At 36.4% G+C, this 17,114-nt stretch overlaps 1 protein-coding gene across 1 annotated transcript in view; it reads left to right on the forward strand.

Moving 5' to 3' along the window:
* Window positions 1-17,114, forward strand: part of LOC149570014 (oxysterol-binding protein-related protein 1A-like) — an 81,088-nt gene that overhangs the window by 46,558 nt on the left and 17,416 nt on the right. Inside the window, exon 4 of the mRNA XM_089822675.1 lies at window positions 11,932-12,395. Coding sequence (XP_089678801.1) covers window positions 11,932-12,395 — 464 coding nt within the window. The remainder of the gene's footprint in view (window positions 1-11,931; window positions 12,396-17,114) is intronic.

Here is a 17,114-nt window from a genome sequence, read left to right on the forward strand (position 1 = left end):
TTATGACGAGATGCAAGTTGGAGTGCACAAAGACCAAATTCTTAGTTTTTTTTGCACCTATTCATTTGTGCTTATGTATGAGCATGTACTTCAATTCCACTTGGGGGAAGAAGAATTTGCATGCAATAATTACAATTTCAAAACATAGATTGTAACATATAAGAGCAATTCTATTTTTTGAGGAGTTTGAAAAATAAAAACATGCGTACTTGAGAGAATTTTTATTGCAAGAGGTTGCAAGTAAAGAGATCCTTGGCGGTGTATGTACTTTTTCATTGTTTATTGTGTGGTGTAAACGGTTTATTAATGCATGCAGACAATAGACAAGAATATGTAACACCGAAGTATTCCTTTTATTATTCGCATGTATGCCGAAGATACTACTTATTGATATGATTGCTTACAATGATGATTACCACAATGATCCAAAATCCATTCCGACCGGGGTACATATACCATTCCTAAGGGGTGACTCAACCGTCACGTGTCCTTTTGGATGCTAATCTACCCGTCGGCTATTTTATAACTTTACCGACAACATCGTCCCCCCCAAAAAGAAAAGTCATCTTTGGACGACAATTACAAAATATCCACTCGTGCTGCTTTCTCTGCTTCCAACTCCTGGGTACACTGAGCCAAGTGTTGCTGTACAGCCTTCAATTGGATGATCAGCTCCTCCCGAGTTCTCTATGCATCGACCAAGACAACTTCATGTCCAACACCTATTCCAAGTGCCTCAAAGCGTATCACCCCTTTCAAAAGGCTTGCTCTATTGTTCTCTCCACCTCTGGTACACAAACACATCATGCCTGCTGTTACCATGCTTTTAGCACCCACATTCTAAACTCCCAAGCTAACTCTGCAAAGTCGATTTGGGTTGGTTTTTAATTGCTGATGATAGATTATGAACTCTAACCTGTGAAGAAGATAGAGTTATGAAGATATGTTGAGGTGGAACCATCAAATTCAGAACTTCAATTTTTTGCTTCATTTTAAGATTGGGTTTGCAAAAGGCTGAATTGTTAATACATTCCAAGGTGCAGCATATCTATGGAGTTGAACTTGAACTTGAACCAAAGGTTTCTACTTCAACTTCGTGTTTGAGTTTGCAGAGTCAAAATTTCTGACAGCATTAAAATAACAGTAACAATGCGGGTGGCATAACTTTTAACTCCATCGTTGGATCTGATCGAATTTTGGATATGTTGTTCAAAATCAAGTTTTCTAAAGGTCCACCAAGGTGATCTTCAAAATTTCTGACAGCATTAAAATAACAGTAACAATGCGGGTGGCATAACTTTTAACTCCATCGTTGGATCTGATCGAATTTTGGATATGTTGTTCAAAATCAAGTTTTCTAAAGGTCCACCAAGGTGATCTTCAAAATTTGGCCAAAGTCAAAAGTTATGAGGGACTGAATGCAGGTTTGTCAACACACCAGCAAATACAGATATGCCACAGTCAGAAAAACAGTCATGTTGCGGGGCCCACAACTTTTAATCCGACCGTTGGATTGAGCTGAATTCCGGATATGTTTGAGGAAACCTAGTTATCTAAATCCTCTCCAAGCCGTTTTGCAAGATTCTTGACGGATCAAAAGTTATGACTATTTAAGTGCAGCAGTATATTAATGACAGTTACAGGATTATGATTGCAATCTGTAACCAGCACATGCCATCTGTCGAAGAATGCACAAGGGATTCATTTTAAATTTGGTAAAAAGATTTGTTATAATTTATGAAACTTTAAAGTGGCCCAGCTATTAAAATTCCAAAGGGTAAAGAAGAAGAGGAGTCATGAGAATGATTAAATTGATTTTTCAAGAAACGGTTATGGAAACCAAAAGACAACCCAAAATGTTATTTATTGCAAGATTCAGATGTTTATCAGGAGTTCTACAGCTACAGGAAATGGAGAATATATTTTATGTGCAGTGATTGTAACAGGGAGGGGAATAGCAGTGTTATTTCTATTTTTCTGCAAGTTGATTGTAATGACAGAGATAAAATAATATTGTTATTGTTTCGTTATGCATCTGAAATAAAAGAGAGTGTCATACATCAGATTCTTAAGTCTGAATATGGTTTTCTTGGATTGAAAATGATTTTGCAGTCATTTCTTTCATGTTTTAGGTGCAGTTTTGCATTATCATTCATATTCAGCAAAATAAGATAACGTTTCTTTGTACTTTCCCTGTGATATGAGAAACTAGATAGGTAGTCCTGTGGCTATTTGTTCATTTTCTTTCTTCATTGTACAGCTTTTAAATCTTATAATCGTATTTATCCCATAGTGATGGGTAAATGCTAGAAAACCTTTATGTTAACCAGTTATTTAAATTCTCTAAATATCTTTCTAAGAGGGAGTTGTACCTCTCAATTCAGAGGAAAGCTATCAATCTCATGATAGTATTTCCAATTGTTAGTGGCAATTGTTCTTCTATTTGGGTGTCTTGAGTCATTCTTTGTATTTTATTTTGGAAGGACAAAATTGTTTACTAACACCTGCAAAAGCTCCAGGTCTCATCAACTAGTCATACTTCCCACGACTGATGACTGGAGCAACTGGGGGTCTAGGGGGCGACGCCCCTAGCGGGGTCGAGGGGCAGTGCCCCCACCGCCAAGACCAATTTAGCACTCTCAAAGCCACACAAAATTCTATGGGATACACCATTTTTGTGATTTTCTTCCGATCCCACACTCTTTCTGACATTTGCTTATGTTTTTACTACCTGTTTATGTCTTTCCCTTCCCTTGGGCATCATGCTTATTCATTCTGAACATTTTTGATTTGTTGTCATTTTTTTTTTTGCTCCTTCCTCTATTTCGTTGTGCTGTATGACTACATCTTTCTCCTTTTCTCTTTTTGTCTTCTGCAGCAAAGGTTCTTTGGCGGCAATGATTCCCACTTTGCTGTCCTAAACTTCTTTAGAAATATCCTGTTTGCAACACGATTGTACGCTATGTTCAACCTGCTTCACATCTGTACGGACTATGCAATTCAGTCGTACGGTAGCTTTCCTTTGTCCATACGGTAACTCTTTTGAAGTTCGTACGGTGGTCACTTGTTGAGATGGTTTAAGCTTAATCCTTTTGAATTCCGTACGGGTCGTATGGTGCCTGTGTGGATTGTGCCGTACAGTGCCCAACCATATAATCCTTTTCTAAATCCGTACAACGTACGGTTTGTTTCCCCTTCTTTGTTTTCCGTACGGTGCCTGCGTGTATTTCTTTCTTCCTTGCTTTCTGTACGGTGTTTGATTGAGCTGTATGGGCCATACGGAGTCTTTATAACTCTTTTTAAATTTCTTTTTTCTCTCTTTTTAAAAAAAATCAATTGTTCGTCGACAGGGGAGTATTCCTTTCATGATAGATTCTTAACTTTGACCCATTCACCGCGTCCGGTACTTCCTTCCCGTCGAGTGTCCATAACTTAATCGCCCCGTTATCACCAACTTCTCATATTTTGTATGGTCCTACCCATTTAACTTTGAACTTTCTAGGTTTGATTTCATTCTGCCTGTTATACTTCAACACTAATTGGCTCAGTTGAAACTTATTTAATTTTAGGTGTTTATCATGCCATGCTTTGCGCTTGTTCTGTGTCACCTTCGTGGCCCATTGTGCCTACAATCGTCGCTCATCAAGTTTATTTAAGTTACACGGTCTCTCTCTCAGATTTTCCATATCGCCCAGTTTGTTCTCAAAACTCGGTACCATGAATTCCGTTGGCTACCACTCCTTGCCGTCAATAACTGTATTTTTGATTTTAGAACCTTCACTCCGTACTATTGAAGTTTTTATTAAGCCCTTCCTGTTTGTTTCCTATGCAAATCGTACGATGTGTTTTCCTTGTTGTCGGCACCTTTCTACTAATTTCGTGGTGTGGTGTAACCTTTTCTTTCTACGTGGTTCGTTCACCGTGTACCGTAGGGTGGAATCTTTCCTTTTGTTGTCTTTAGCTTCAGTCGTAATCGCCTTTCCTTCTTCCACTTCTCTGTATTCTTTTGGACATTCATTTTCCTCTCCCTTTCCGTCGACCCTTAACATATTACAGCTCAGAAAGAGCTCGTAATCCTCCATCAGCTAGTGGAAAAGGCAGTTCAACGAGTCTAGGTTGTCCTCATTCGACCCTTCTTCCAGTCTCAATACTCCCTCTTCATCAGGTTCCATTCTCTTCTTCCCCTAGTCATCCCCCCCACCTTCGCCTTCGGAATTCGACAACGCTGCCTCCTCACCTACCATTTGTGTGTGCAGGTCAATTATGAATCTTCTGCCTTTACGCTCTATTGATAGGGTATTTCGTTTTCAGTCATGTTTTACATTTGTTTGTACTAACCAACTCTGTCCAAGAACAATGTCATATCCTTTTCTTTTCAGTGGAATGACTACGAAATCCAATAAAAATGGTTGCGTTCCAATAGTTATCGGTTGTGCCATCAAGGTTCCCAACGGTTTGATCTTGTGCTGGTCTACCATGAGCAACTGGAAGGTTGGTGGCCATAGTGTAGGTTGTCCTAACTTTTTCCATACATCTTCTGGTAACACATTCATGCCTGACCCTCCGTCCACAATTGTGTCTGTCAGAACAGTTCCCAGAATGCCCATCTTGATTATTGTTGGATGTCGTCCCATTGTAAGTGCCAATAGCATTAGGTTTGTTGCTGTCGTTCAACTATTGTCCCTTCTTATTTCCTCCGTTTCTTTTGGAAACGGTGTCATATTCAGAATGGCCGTCTGTAATAGGGGCATTGTGAGAAGGTCACTTAATTTGATCAGGACTTCCATTTGCATCACCTGCCTTATTATGTTTTGCTCAGCCAGGTTCCTTTTCAAGGTTGCGGCAGTGTCTTTTACTTGCAGTTTTCCATCTAATTCTATTCATGCTTGCTGCAACCTTTTCTACTCTTCCTCTGCATTTGGGTACCTTGCCTTATTAGCTTGCTCTCGTGTGATTTCTAGTATTTTCTCATTGCATGCTTCAATTCTTAACAAATTCACCCCCTTCTTTGGGCATTTTGAATCCTTGTGGTCTCTCGGACCACACCATCCACACAATAGCTGCGGCGTCTCCTTTGTGGTACAATCTTTGGTGAAGTGCCCCCAGAGGTTGCATGAATGACACTGCATCATTGGCCGTCCGCTCGCGTCGTATTGTATTCGTCTTTGGCCTCCATTATTATTGTTATTGGTGTTGTTGTTTTGTCCCCTTCTGTTGTTTCTATACCCACCCGAGGTAGCACCGTCGTTGTTTGTGTTTCCGATCCCTCCTAAAGTGAAAGTTTCCTATGTCAGGAGCACCCATTGATGCCCTCTTGTCTTCATATTGAACGGGCATTCCTTTGTGGAATGTTCCATAATTTGCCAGATATCATAGAACCGAATCTTCAGACAGGATCCCTTCATGTGACCTGTCTTGCATTTTGTGCACCATAGCTCGCTTTCCTTAGTTTGGCTATTCTTTTTTTGCATATTCTTGAACTCTTTCATCATTCTGATCATATCCTTCTAGAGAGCTCAGACCTTCTTACTATCCTTTTTGTCACCATTACTATCTTCTTCAGAAGATGATTCATTTAAGTCGGATGAGCTACTTTTTTTCTTCTTTTTCGTTTTTTGTTCACTCTCTAAGTCCATTGCCCGATTGTATGCTTCAGTGTATAATGATGGCGACACAATCTTCATTTTCCCCTTTAACTCCGAGCGCAGTCCTTCAATGAACCATCTCTTTTGCAGCCTGTTTGCTGGCTTACTTTCCATTTTATTTACTAATTCTTTTAGTTTTTGGCATAGACACAGACTGTTTCATTTTTCCTCTACTTTGTGGTGTAGATTTTTGCTACTATCTCATTGTCATCTCGCAGCAATTGAAACTTAGTGATAAACATCTTTTTAACTCCCGCCTATGTAGTTAATTTTTGGAGATCGGTGTTGGCAAACCAATCAATTGCTACACCTCTTAGGGTTGCTGGGGATTGTCAGACCCACTCATCTGTGTCGATTACACCATTCGCCGTCCAAATTGTTTCGCATGTCTTACAGTGTCTGATTGGGTTGGCCGTTCCATCACCATTAAACGTTGGCAATTTTTCCTTTGGTCCAACCATTACTATTTGAGGTATTTGTTGTGTTCCCGCACTGTTCTGTATACCTGCGCTGTTCTGCACACTTGTGCTGTTTTGGATAGTTGTCTTATTTCCAACAGCCGCGTTACTTGGTGAAAAAGAGTTTTCCTCAAGTGAAGTTGTCCGTCTGAGAGGTGTATTGCGAACAAAGAGTTAACTCCATGCTCGTGCTCCCTCGACATTCGAAGCCGTGCGAGTTACTTCCCTTCCGTTTGGATTCTCTACCCTCGACATATACAAGTTAAGGAATTCCTCCCTTGTTTCTTCCACCAAATTTCATTGTTGTCGAATCTCTTCTAGCAATTCCTGGGCACTCCTTTGTTTGCTAGGTGAATGCACTCCCTCTGTCTGTGCCCCTTCACCCCCTTGGTGTCTGTCGGTATATGCTGAAGTTTTTGTTTGCGCTCCACCTGTTGTGCTAAAATTAAAATTTCTTGTGCTGTATGTATTTCATCCTTGTCTTTTACCTTGTTCTTATCCTTGTTAAGCAAATTCGGCATTAATCTTCATAACATTCCTTTGTTCCAGGTTCGTTTGGCTACGGTGCCAAATGTTTACCGTACGGGGTAAATGGTTTATTAATGCATGCAGACAATAGACAAGAATATGGAACACCGAAGTATTCCTTTTATTATTGGCATGTATGCCGAAGATACTACATATTGATATGATTGCTTACAATGATGATTACCACAATGATCCAAAGTCCATTCTGGACGTTTTACATATACCACTCCGAAGGGGTGACTCAACTGTCATGCGTCCTTTTAGATGCTAATCTACCCGTCGGCTATTTCATATCTTTACCGACAATATGCTAATCTACTCGTTGGTTATTTTATAACTTTACCGACAACATTCATGATCATTTTTTTTGTATTTGTCTCAAAGAGTACAAACATTATGATTATTTAAAGATTATGAAGTTGGGAAATTTCTTCAAGATAACACTGTATATCTACATCTAGGGTAGCTATTTTTTCATCTCTATATGATGCCCCTGTCTTGGAAAAGAAAGTATCTTTGAGCTAAAATCTATCATAGAGAAAGCAAGTGCAAGGAGATGCAAGGGCTTGGTAATGTGGGAAAATCACTCAAGATATGAAAGGGGTAAATTCACTTAAAAGCTAACACTATGTATATCTACATCTAGGATAGCTATTTATTCATCTCTATATGTTGCCAACTTCCTTGGCAAAGAAAGTATCTTTGAGCTATAAAACTTTATTGACAACCTTGGCAAAGAAAGTATCTTTGAGCTATAAAACTTTATTGACAAGGCAAATCCTAGGAGATGTGAGGACGTGGTTATGATCTAATAGTCAGCAACTGTGTCATAGGGTTTACCAAATTTTTGGCTTCAAGTTTGGAATTCAGTGAACCCATAAGAAATGCAAAAAAATCGCTTAAGTTCGACAAAAAATTTCTACGGAATTGTTTTCCGTTTTTTTTCTTCAGGAAATCATATAATATTCAAGTCTTTTTTAGTGTTTTCTGGGAAAGAAAAGACTATAAATTAAAGCCCTTTTCTGCTAAAAATGCAACCATCTAAAGCTCGGCTAGGGCAAAATGATTGTCTCAAGGTCACGTTTGCAGAATGTTTGAAGGTCATGTCAGCTCCATTGTCATCGTTTGTAGGTCACGTTTGCTCCATTTTCATTGTTTGGCGTTTGAAGATGCTAGCGTCTGAAGGTTATGCCTTGCGTCTATTGCTCTATTTTCATCAGCTGACTCATCTCCGTTTTCATTTGCAACTGCACCTGTGTTTTCCTGCAACTGCGCCTATGTTTTCCTGCAACTGTATCTCCATTTTTAGCTTGTGTTTTTTTCCGCGTCTCCAATGCCAGTCGACAGTATTATAAAGGTTTGATAAGATTATCAAAATAAATGTTATTTTTATTGTTATTAGGTTTCAATATTTTATAAGATTATAATAATAAATATTAAATGTTATTTTTATTATTTTTTATCAACAAATTTAGTGTAGGAAAATATTTATATTTTATATATCTAGTTTTAATGCTTTCTATGTTTATTTATGATTATTAATTTATATATTATTACTATATTTTATTATCATTTTTTTAATTCTGCAATATTATTGTTTTATTTAGTTAAGATTATATTTTATTATCATATATTTTATTAATAAAGATTAAATAGCAATATACTTATATTTTTTTTGAACATTACATAAGGCGAATTTAATGTCGAATTTTTTTTGATTTTTTTGACTTGTCGAACTTCATCCGAATTTCATAGTTGTCGAACTCGAACTCGAACTCGAACCTTGTGACTTAGGTGAGCAATGATCTTTTGTATCTTTTTGAGAAATGCTTTTATGTGGTCATGTCCTTTGGCTTCAATCATGGTTCTTATTTTCTTAACCATGGAGTCCACACCATCATTAATTTGACCCAAACGTGGGTGATTTGTATCAAGCTCAACATACTTAATCACGTTGATGATGGGTTTAGTGAAACTCAAAACATATTCCATAAGAGACCATCACTCATTATTTAGGATCTATCATTTTGACATTTTGTACCGTCTTCATATTTGATTGCCTCCATATACTATGAAGCATGTTGATCACCATAGTGCTGAAAGCCTCTAGCACTTTTGAGTCTTGACAACCACACATGGAATAATAATAAAATAAGTTAACATATTTAAAAGTATATGGCACATAAAAAATTAAAAAAAATTAAAATATACAAAAAATTAAAATTACCTTCAGCATCTCCAAGTTGAAAAAGGTTTTGAAAATGGCTTGTGACATTTTCAATACCATTTGAATCTTCTGGACTCTGTAGTTTTTTTTTGACGCGCTCAATTTGTGATCTGATATTTTGCATATCAAGTGGAAATCACATGGTGTCCAAAAAATATGCCCACATGATCACTATTGAATCACTAAGTTAACAGATCCTCTCCAGCAATCCTCAAAGTCTGGTTCAATTCTGTTCAAAGTCTGGTCCTTGTCAAATTCTGCCCACATCCTTCTAGAGAGCCACAGATTTGCTGCCAATTCTGTTAGAGGAATCTGGGCAGAATTTGGAGCAAATTTTGAAGAATTTTTTTTAAAGTGTTTTTTTGCCTAATTTGGTTCATTCGATCCTCTCAACCCTAAAAGTGACCACTAAAAAGACCAAAAAATGCATTTGTGAGTGAAAATGAAAACTTGCTTATAGAGAAAGTCCAAATTGACAATTGGTGAAGTCCAAATTGATGATTATAAAGGAATTTCTTTAAAAAAGCTATGATATATTCTTTGAATCCAGGGCTTCAAATCTGAATCTCGGCTTTTGATCTAGCTTGGTTAGAAATCCTCTACCAATAAAAAAAAAATTGAGATAACTGCACTTATCTTTTGTTGGTTCCTTTCATTCTCAAACAGTCCCTTGATATGGAAATATGTCCCATGCATGCTACCAAGCAAGTGTATGATGTTATATGTATGGTTAAATAATGCAATTAATATCATATTATATTGAAACATAGATATGGTGGTGTATTTTACTATGTTGCTTTACTATTAGCGGAGTGGTGTATGGACTTATTTGTTGTTGAATACACACACACACATATATCTTTAATAAAAAGATATGTTTGGTACAGATGAACCCAAAACAAATCTGAACCCAACCCAAAAAATATTTGGATGAATTTCGAATCCGAATCTCGAACTAGCATCCGTACCAAAATCTGAACCGGCAACTTAGTTAAATCAGCTGTTCTACAACTTTTAGTTTTAAATTTGTTTGTTATTATTTGGACAAAGTTTTTGGGTTGTACCACCTCAGTGGATTGTTCGAGGATATTGACAATGAAAAATGCTTTTTACACTTGCTCCAAATCTACTGCCTTAAAAAACATTGCCTCTTTAGGGGACATTGCAATCATATTTGATTAGTGGTCTAGTTTTGCAGTCTTTCATCCATAAAAAAATGATAGACACTCATGTTTCCTTGATTGACAAACCATTCACAACTCTCTCTCTCTCTCTGTTCTTTATTGCTTATTGACAAACCATTCAACTTCTCAAGCTCTATCTTGTCTTAGAATTGTGCGCGGTTATCTTGGTAACAGCCAATCTTGTGTTACCATAACAATTTTAGAAATTAATATCGACCTCCACATAAATACCGATGGCAGTGTAATCCAGACTGGTCCACATGCCTAAACTAATTTGATTTAAAACTTAACTTCTAAATACTAATGACAATGTAATCCAGACCAATCCATAAAAAATGATAGACTCATGTTTTATGTCATGTGTCCTTGATTGACAAACCATTCGACAACTCTCTCTCTCTCTCTCTCTCTCTCTCTGTTTTTTAATTCTTATTGACAAACCATTCGACTTCTCAAGCTTTTTCTTGGCTTAGAATTGTGTGTGGTTATCTTGTTAACAGCCAATCTTGTGTTACCATAACAATTTTAGAAATTAAAATCAACCTCCACCTAATACTGATGGCAGTGTAATCCAGACTGGTCCACATGCCTAGACTAATTTGATCTAAACCTTAAACTGCTAAATACTAATGACAATGTAATACAGACTAATCCATTTACCCTTGTCTAATTTGTTGTGGAAGCTCAATACCAAACTGATTTTACAGGGCTGCATTGTTATACAAAAAGACATGTAATTATTAGTTACTGTCTACATGAAAATCAAATGCAATTGTCAATGTATGTATGAAGAGAAGCACCTTAGAAATTTTAGACATTTTTTGAGGCCAAAAGATTGTTCTTGGATAAATGGATTCAGCTATGTGAGCATATATAGCTATACGACACAGAATAGAGGGAGGCGTGACATGAATGGCTAAAGTTAGTTACTGAGATTGTTTATGATATCACAGTACATTTTAAGACTATGAAACTCCAAAAGGCAAAAGTAACCTAGCAAAAAGCTCAGTAAGTTGTCAAGGAGGGCAACACTCCAAAAACTCGGTAAAAAATCACATGCAATAAGTATGAAAATGAAAAAGATAGGATAAGGAATTAATGATCTAAAATGGGCCACACAAACATCCTATTGTGTATGGTTTTGCATGATTGGTTGTGTAGAATTAGCAAATTAAAGATTTTATTGCATCCTTGTTCTGAAATGGTTCACAGTGCAATTGGCTGTGTACAATGACTAGTGTAACATTTCATTTCTGCATTGTTATTGTAGCATGGTACAGTATGATCTGCTGTGTATAATGATTGAGTATTCACTTGTGAATAATGAAGGACTGGTAGGATTAAATGGAAGATGTGATGTCCAGCATTAAAAAATACTTGCCAGTTACCTCACTACCATGATTTTTTAATTTATTTTTAATTTTTGTGTAAGAAGATATTTAGGAATATATGTTGAGAAAAAACAGATTACATGACATTGAAAGGGGTTGTAAGCCATTGCAAATAAATAAGAGGCTGTCATTGTAAGATCTTGGTAAGCAATTATGAATCTTAATTACTTAGTTTGGTTGCACAGGAATATTGTTTCACTCATTGTAACTGGTTTAAGAAACCTTGCAAATGCAATAATGATTGTTTTTATTAAGTTTTTTTCGTACTAGACTTCGGGCACTATTATCATGCTATTGTTATAATTAATGAACTTGAAGAACATGCTTATAATATCTCTTATGGATCAGTTTATTAAGTAGAAAAACCCTGCCAGATCTCTCTCCTTGCAAATGCTTTTGCTTTCTTTTTTGGAATTTGTATTTTGAATCTTGATAGAGGTATACTATATAATATATTATTAGTTTTCTTATGTACTCACACTAGAATCAATGTTTCAGAAGGTACAGGGACAGAGTCTGATGAAGACAATGAAAGTCAGGATGGGGTAGATGGTGAAACAGATGAAGATATTGATACATATTTTGATACAAAGGATTATTTGTCCTCAGAATCTCTAAGAAGCACCAGTCCTGGGTATGGAAGACTATCAACAGATTCGCGTGAAGATGCGTTGGATGATAAGGAGTTCTGTCACTCTTATTCTGTAAATGGGAGAGATGCAGACATGGAAAAGATTGGTCTTGATTATCCTCATGTAGAAAGACGTACTAAATTGCCCGAACCTAAGGAAAAGGAAAAAGCAGTTGGTCTGTGGTCAATTATAAAAGAAAATATTGGGAAGGATCTCTCTGGGGTTTGTCTTCCAGTGTACTTTAATGAGCCACTTTCTTCCTTGCAAAAATGCTTTGAAGATTTGGAATATTCATACCTGATTGATCGAGCAGCTGAATGGGGAAAACGGGTAATATTTTTTGGCTTTTTAAAGAATAAGCTTGACAGGTCTTTTGACTCATTTTTTCAAATAATCATAGCTAAAGTATTTGAATGCCTGCTTTCTTTTAGTGCACACAATATTCTAACGGTCAAAATTTCCTCGTCTCTTGAATGAGGATTCACATGAAACATAAGTGCAAGCTGCCATGTTTTTAATCCTTGATTTTGTTTTGTGAATTTCCTTCCCATTTGTGATTTGCACAATCTAGGTAGCAAGATTATCTTGCTATACGAAAATGAGTCCCTTATGGTATAGAATCTAGATTACACGTGCTGAATCTTGGAACGAATGTAAATATATTCATTTGATTGTTGATCTTATTTACCTTGACACTATGCCATGGTAACAAGGAAAAGTTACTGTCAAGTGTTTTTTTCTTTGATTTTTAGTCAGTAACAACATTATGCTAATTGGTAATGGAGTTAATAAATACAACCAATTGAGAGAGGTCGTCTGAATAGTATAAACTGTCTTGAGTTGATGAACTAATAACAGTCAAGAAATATATATCAGAGAAATTCTGGCTAAATAATTTTTGCACCTAAATTTGAAGAGTGGCTATGCACCTTCTACAGATAGAACATGTTAGAACTGATATTTCTAAACAAAAAAGTTGCAAGTAGTCATGTAACTATCATAGGGAATCTGGTCCCTACCATCTACAAACACTGCGTATAAGGATACTATTCAGCACACGTTGCCCATTCCTGAATACAGAGTCAGTTGATAGTATAGTTCTCCCTTTGAAATAATGACCTGTCTCATTCTAATTGAAAAGTGATAAAATAGTTGCTAAAAAGTCACAGCGCTACACAATTTGTGCATAAGGATGATAATCATCTTCCAATTGTAAATCTTACCTTTTGATGAGAAGCAAACATGAAAGCTAGCAGTGGTGTTGCAGGTCTGATATTTCATATGAAACAAATCCCATGAGACGTTTTTGCTGATCTGGAGTAGCTATGAGGTTTACTTAAATTAGCTGCAATCTGACAGTACATATTTAAGTATCTTTGATGCCTATTAGCTGAATAGATCATCTGTTTCCCAGAAAGATCACTGTACGGCTTCATATGTAGCTAAGGTTTGTATGATAGGGTGAGGAAAGATTTAATGGCATAGTGGTTATTGGATGCCATTTCATTGTGGACAATATTGACTTAGGAGATAATATAGTGTAATGTCCCCTTTTTGAAATGGGATTTAACAATAAAATTATAATTAGTAAAAATATACTATTATGTAAGTATAAAATATAAATGAATGGTCAAAATGCATAAGATGAAAGGTTGCGACTCCCTCAAACATGAGATATAAAAGGGAGAAGAGAAATTCATTTTAAAGGAGGAGAGGAAGGAAGAGAAAGGGAAGATGTGAATCAAGAAAGAATTAATAAAGAGAAGAAAACAATGAAGTGGTTCCTTCAAAAGGAAAAAGTTATGTAGGGTTGTGAGTCCGTGACTCTCTTGAAAGGTTTTAATTATGAAAGGCTGACTCTTTTAAAGGGTAGCAATGAAGAAGGGGTGTGACTCTTGCAAAGGGTTGTACCCTAAAAGTTGCAACTCTCTTAAAAGGGTGGAATAATGAAGGGTTGTGATTCTTTTTAAAGGGTGGTAATTGTAAAAGGTTGTGGCTCTTGCCAAGGGGCAGACATAATGAAGTGGTGTGACTTCTCCCTCACATCGGAAAATATTTTGGGGGAGAAGGTTCCATTTGAGGAGGATCCAAGGGAGATCAATTTTGGGAATAATATATTATACTCAAATGCAACAATGAAAAGTGTGACTCAATTCTCATGTAAGGTGATGACTGTTTCACCAATAAAGTATAAAGGAGAAATCATTCCAAGCATTCAAGGGACTTATCTATTATCACCTACCGATACATTAAGTTAGTACTCATCACTCATCACTCATCACTCCATGAGTTCCCATTTATTTAATCATCATTCGCTAATTAATAAAACCATAAAATCAGAGGAAATCATTTGTCATCCATCAAACATCAATCGGGAATCAAGCAACCAGATTAGCAATCAATATTTACATCAATCCAGTCAGTCTATATTAATCATTCAAATGTTAACCAAGTCAGGGCATTGAAGAAAGAACAGTCAGCATTCAATCATATATAAATTACAGCTCTCAGAATTAATATAGTGAATGGCAGTTTAAATATATTGGTCCAAGTTGCGCTATTCCATCTAGGTGATGCTTGTTGAGGTGAAGGCAAGATGTCTCTTGGAGGTTATCCATTCTATTTTTGCTCTTTGTCAAGAACAGATTAAAATGGAGCTCCCCCACAGTCAGTCTGCTTAGCTTGTTAACTCATCAGCAAAACCCTATGCAAGTATTGAGCCATAACGAATATTCATTATGGAACATTTATTTCTAACCACTCTATGTTTTAGCAGTGCACTGTTATGTAATATCAGTATTTGGAGATCAGTTGTATGCCATTCATAATTGACCTATGTTCCATCAAGTTTTCTGGATGCGGGGACACAAGGATAGAATTTTTTGTGGCCATTTTTTGGGGACAACTAAAGAGATGACTATATATATGTATGTATATTTTAAAATTATAGGGAAATATCAAATATCTATGTGACAACACTTATAAAGGATTTATCGTATTGCCATAGAGAGAACTCCATAAATATAAAGATTCTGAAGTTGCTATTGGGTACAAGGAGGCAATCCATAATCTCTTCCCAGATCTGGAAGTGGTGGAAAATTATAGGAGAGAATTCAACATGTTCATCTTAGGAATATATCATAGCTCATGTCCTATTAACGACCTATCCAAAATAGATGTCATACGTGGTGGTACCTCCATGATCAAGATTATTTGTTTCTCCACCCTCTTGCTATCACTATTCAATCTCAAGTATGCATTTTTTTTTATTTTGTATTTTTTTAAATTTTAATATTTGTATTGTAGAATTTAGACATTATTTAATTTATTTTCCAGGTTGCATGGCTATGCGTAGCCACACCCCTAGGACACATACCTATGCACCCAAGTAAAAACCCCTAGCTGGTTATAGTTCAACACTTAAACCATGACACATCAATTGCCTTAACTAATCAGAAGTTTTGACTTTTTGTCAAACAGATTGCAGACAACTGTTAACACTCTATTAATAATGTTATAAATCTTAGTCACCATATCAGAAGTTGCACAACCACTCACAATTTTAATTAATTTCAGCAACTTCAAGAAATTTAAAGTGCTGATATATGGAAATCAAACTGTAACCACATTGCTCTTTATTTGCTTTAAACATAAACCAGATTTACATATTATTAATTAGCGCTTGGATTGTGATAGAATTTGACTGGCCATCCCACACTCCTGTCCTTTTTATCAATCAACGTTAGCTCTTCTTTGCCAACCTACAACCGCTAATATTGGTTGCTCTACAATATGAAATCGTGCTCCTTCTAGTCATCAATTAGAAGCTCGAAGTTTGGAAAAAACAGGCCAACCGCAAGTGAGGGTTCTCACTACTAACATGCGGCTCTTTGAATATGCTGCCACACATGCCAATTCAGCGTCCAAGATGTAGAAGAATAAACACAGGACACAGTGACAGTTGCCTGCAGTCCTAGGATGAAACGCTGGCCTTAATATAGCACAATGCCCAAGCTCAAAACGCTAGTTAAAACGCAGACCTCAAAAAATTAATAACGTCCCCCTCTTTCAGAATTTCGCAGGTTACCAGAGAATTCAGATCACCACAATATCAGATGCTCATAATCTGACTCTCCTTAGTCACAGAAATACAGTAGGAGACCAAGCAAATTGCTATACAACAGCAACAATTTGCCACAATACTCAGAGATGGATCCAAAAACTATAACACCAATCTCCTGGACATAGATAATGACAGATAGGAGATTTGACTAGTGAAACCACTAAAAATCAGCAGTGACTGCAAACATCAGAACTCAGAGACCCTTATACTTAAGCAAGGGCTCACAATTCAGAACTCAGGAAAAAGCCACAAAGGCAACAAAATAAAATAAAATTTCAAGCGTGCTTTTCCCAATGAAATAAGCGCTCATTTATAATCTTTCGTTTGCCAAAGTTTCCTAAAAAACTCCAGTTCAAAATTTTTGGAAGTTTTCCAAAAGAACTCAAACACTAGAAACTTTCCAACACACTTTTTTGAAATATCACTTAATGTCATTATTATAATAATATAAACATTATTATAATAATACAACTTAATAATTAATGAATAAATAAGAGTTGAGCAATTATTAACTTTATTTACTACAAGTGACGGCCAACTGCAAAAGCCACCCACTGCACTGCCAAAAATAGCAACTGCCAAAAATAGACTTACTTAAAATAGTAAATCTACAGCTGGGATCCCCAAAACACCCTGTCAGCTCACGAGGGTCGCTATGATGCGCTAACTCCATCAACTGCGTAGACCTGTCAAAAACGGGGATATTACACCCAAGTACCGGGTACACACACCCCAAGTATTAGGTACTCAGTGTAGAGCATCATAGCTAAAGACCTTGATTAAGATTTACGTTTTTTGTTTCAGTTTTTTGTTTGTGTATCAGCTTTTTTTATCAAGCTTAATTCAATGTGTTATCAGTTTGAAACTTTGATAGAATACTGCTTAACAGTAAACTTTATCATTGTTCATGCAGAAGTTTATCATTT

The sequence above is a fragment of the Cupressus sempervirens genome, chromosome 3 (genome assembly GCF_028749045.1).
Source record: "Cupressus sempervirens isolate cs-2001-9-10 chromosome 3, ASM2874904v1, whole genome shotgun sequence".
Lineage (NCBI taxonomy): Eukaryota > Viridiplantae > Streptophyta > Pinopsida > Cupressales > Cupressaceae > Cupressus > Cupressus sempervirens.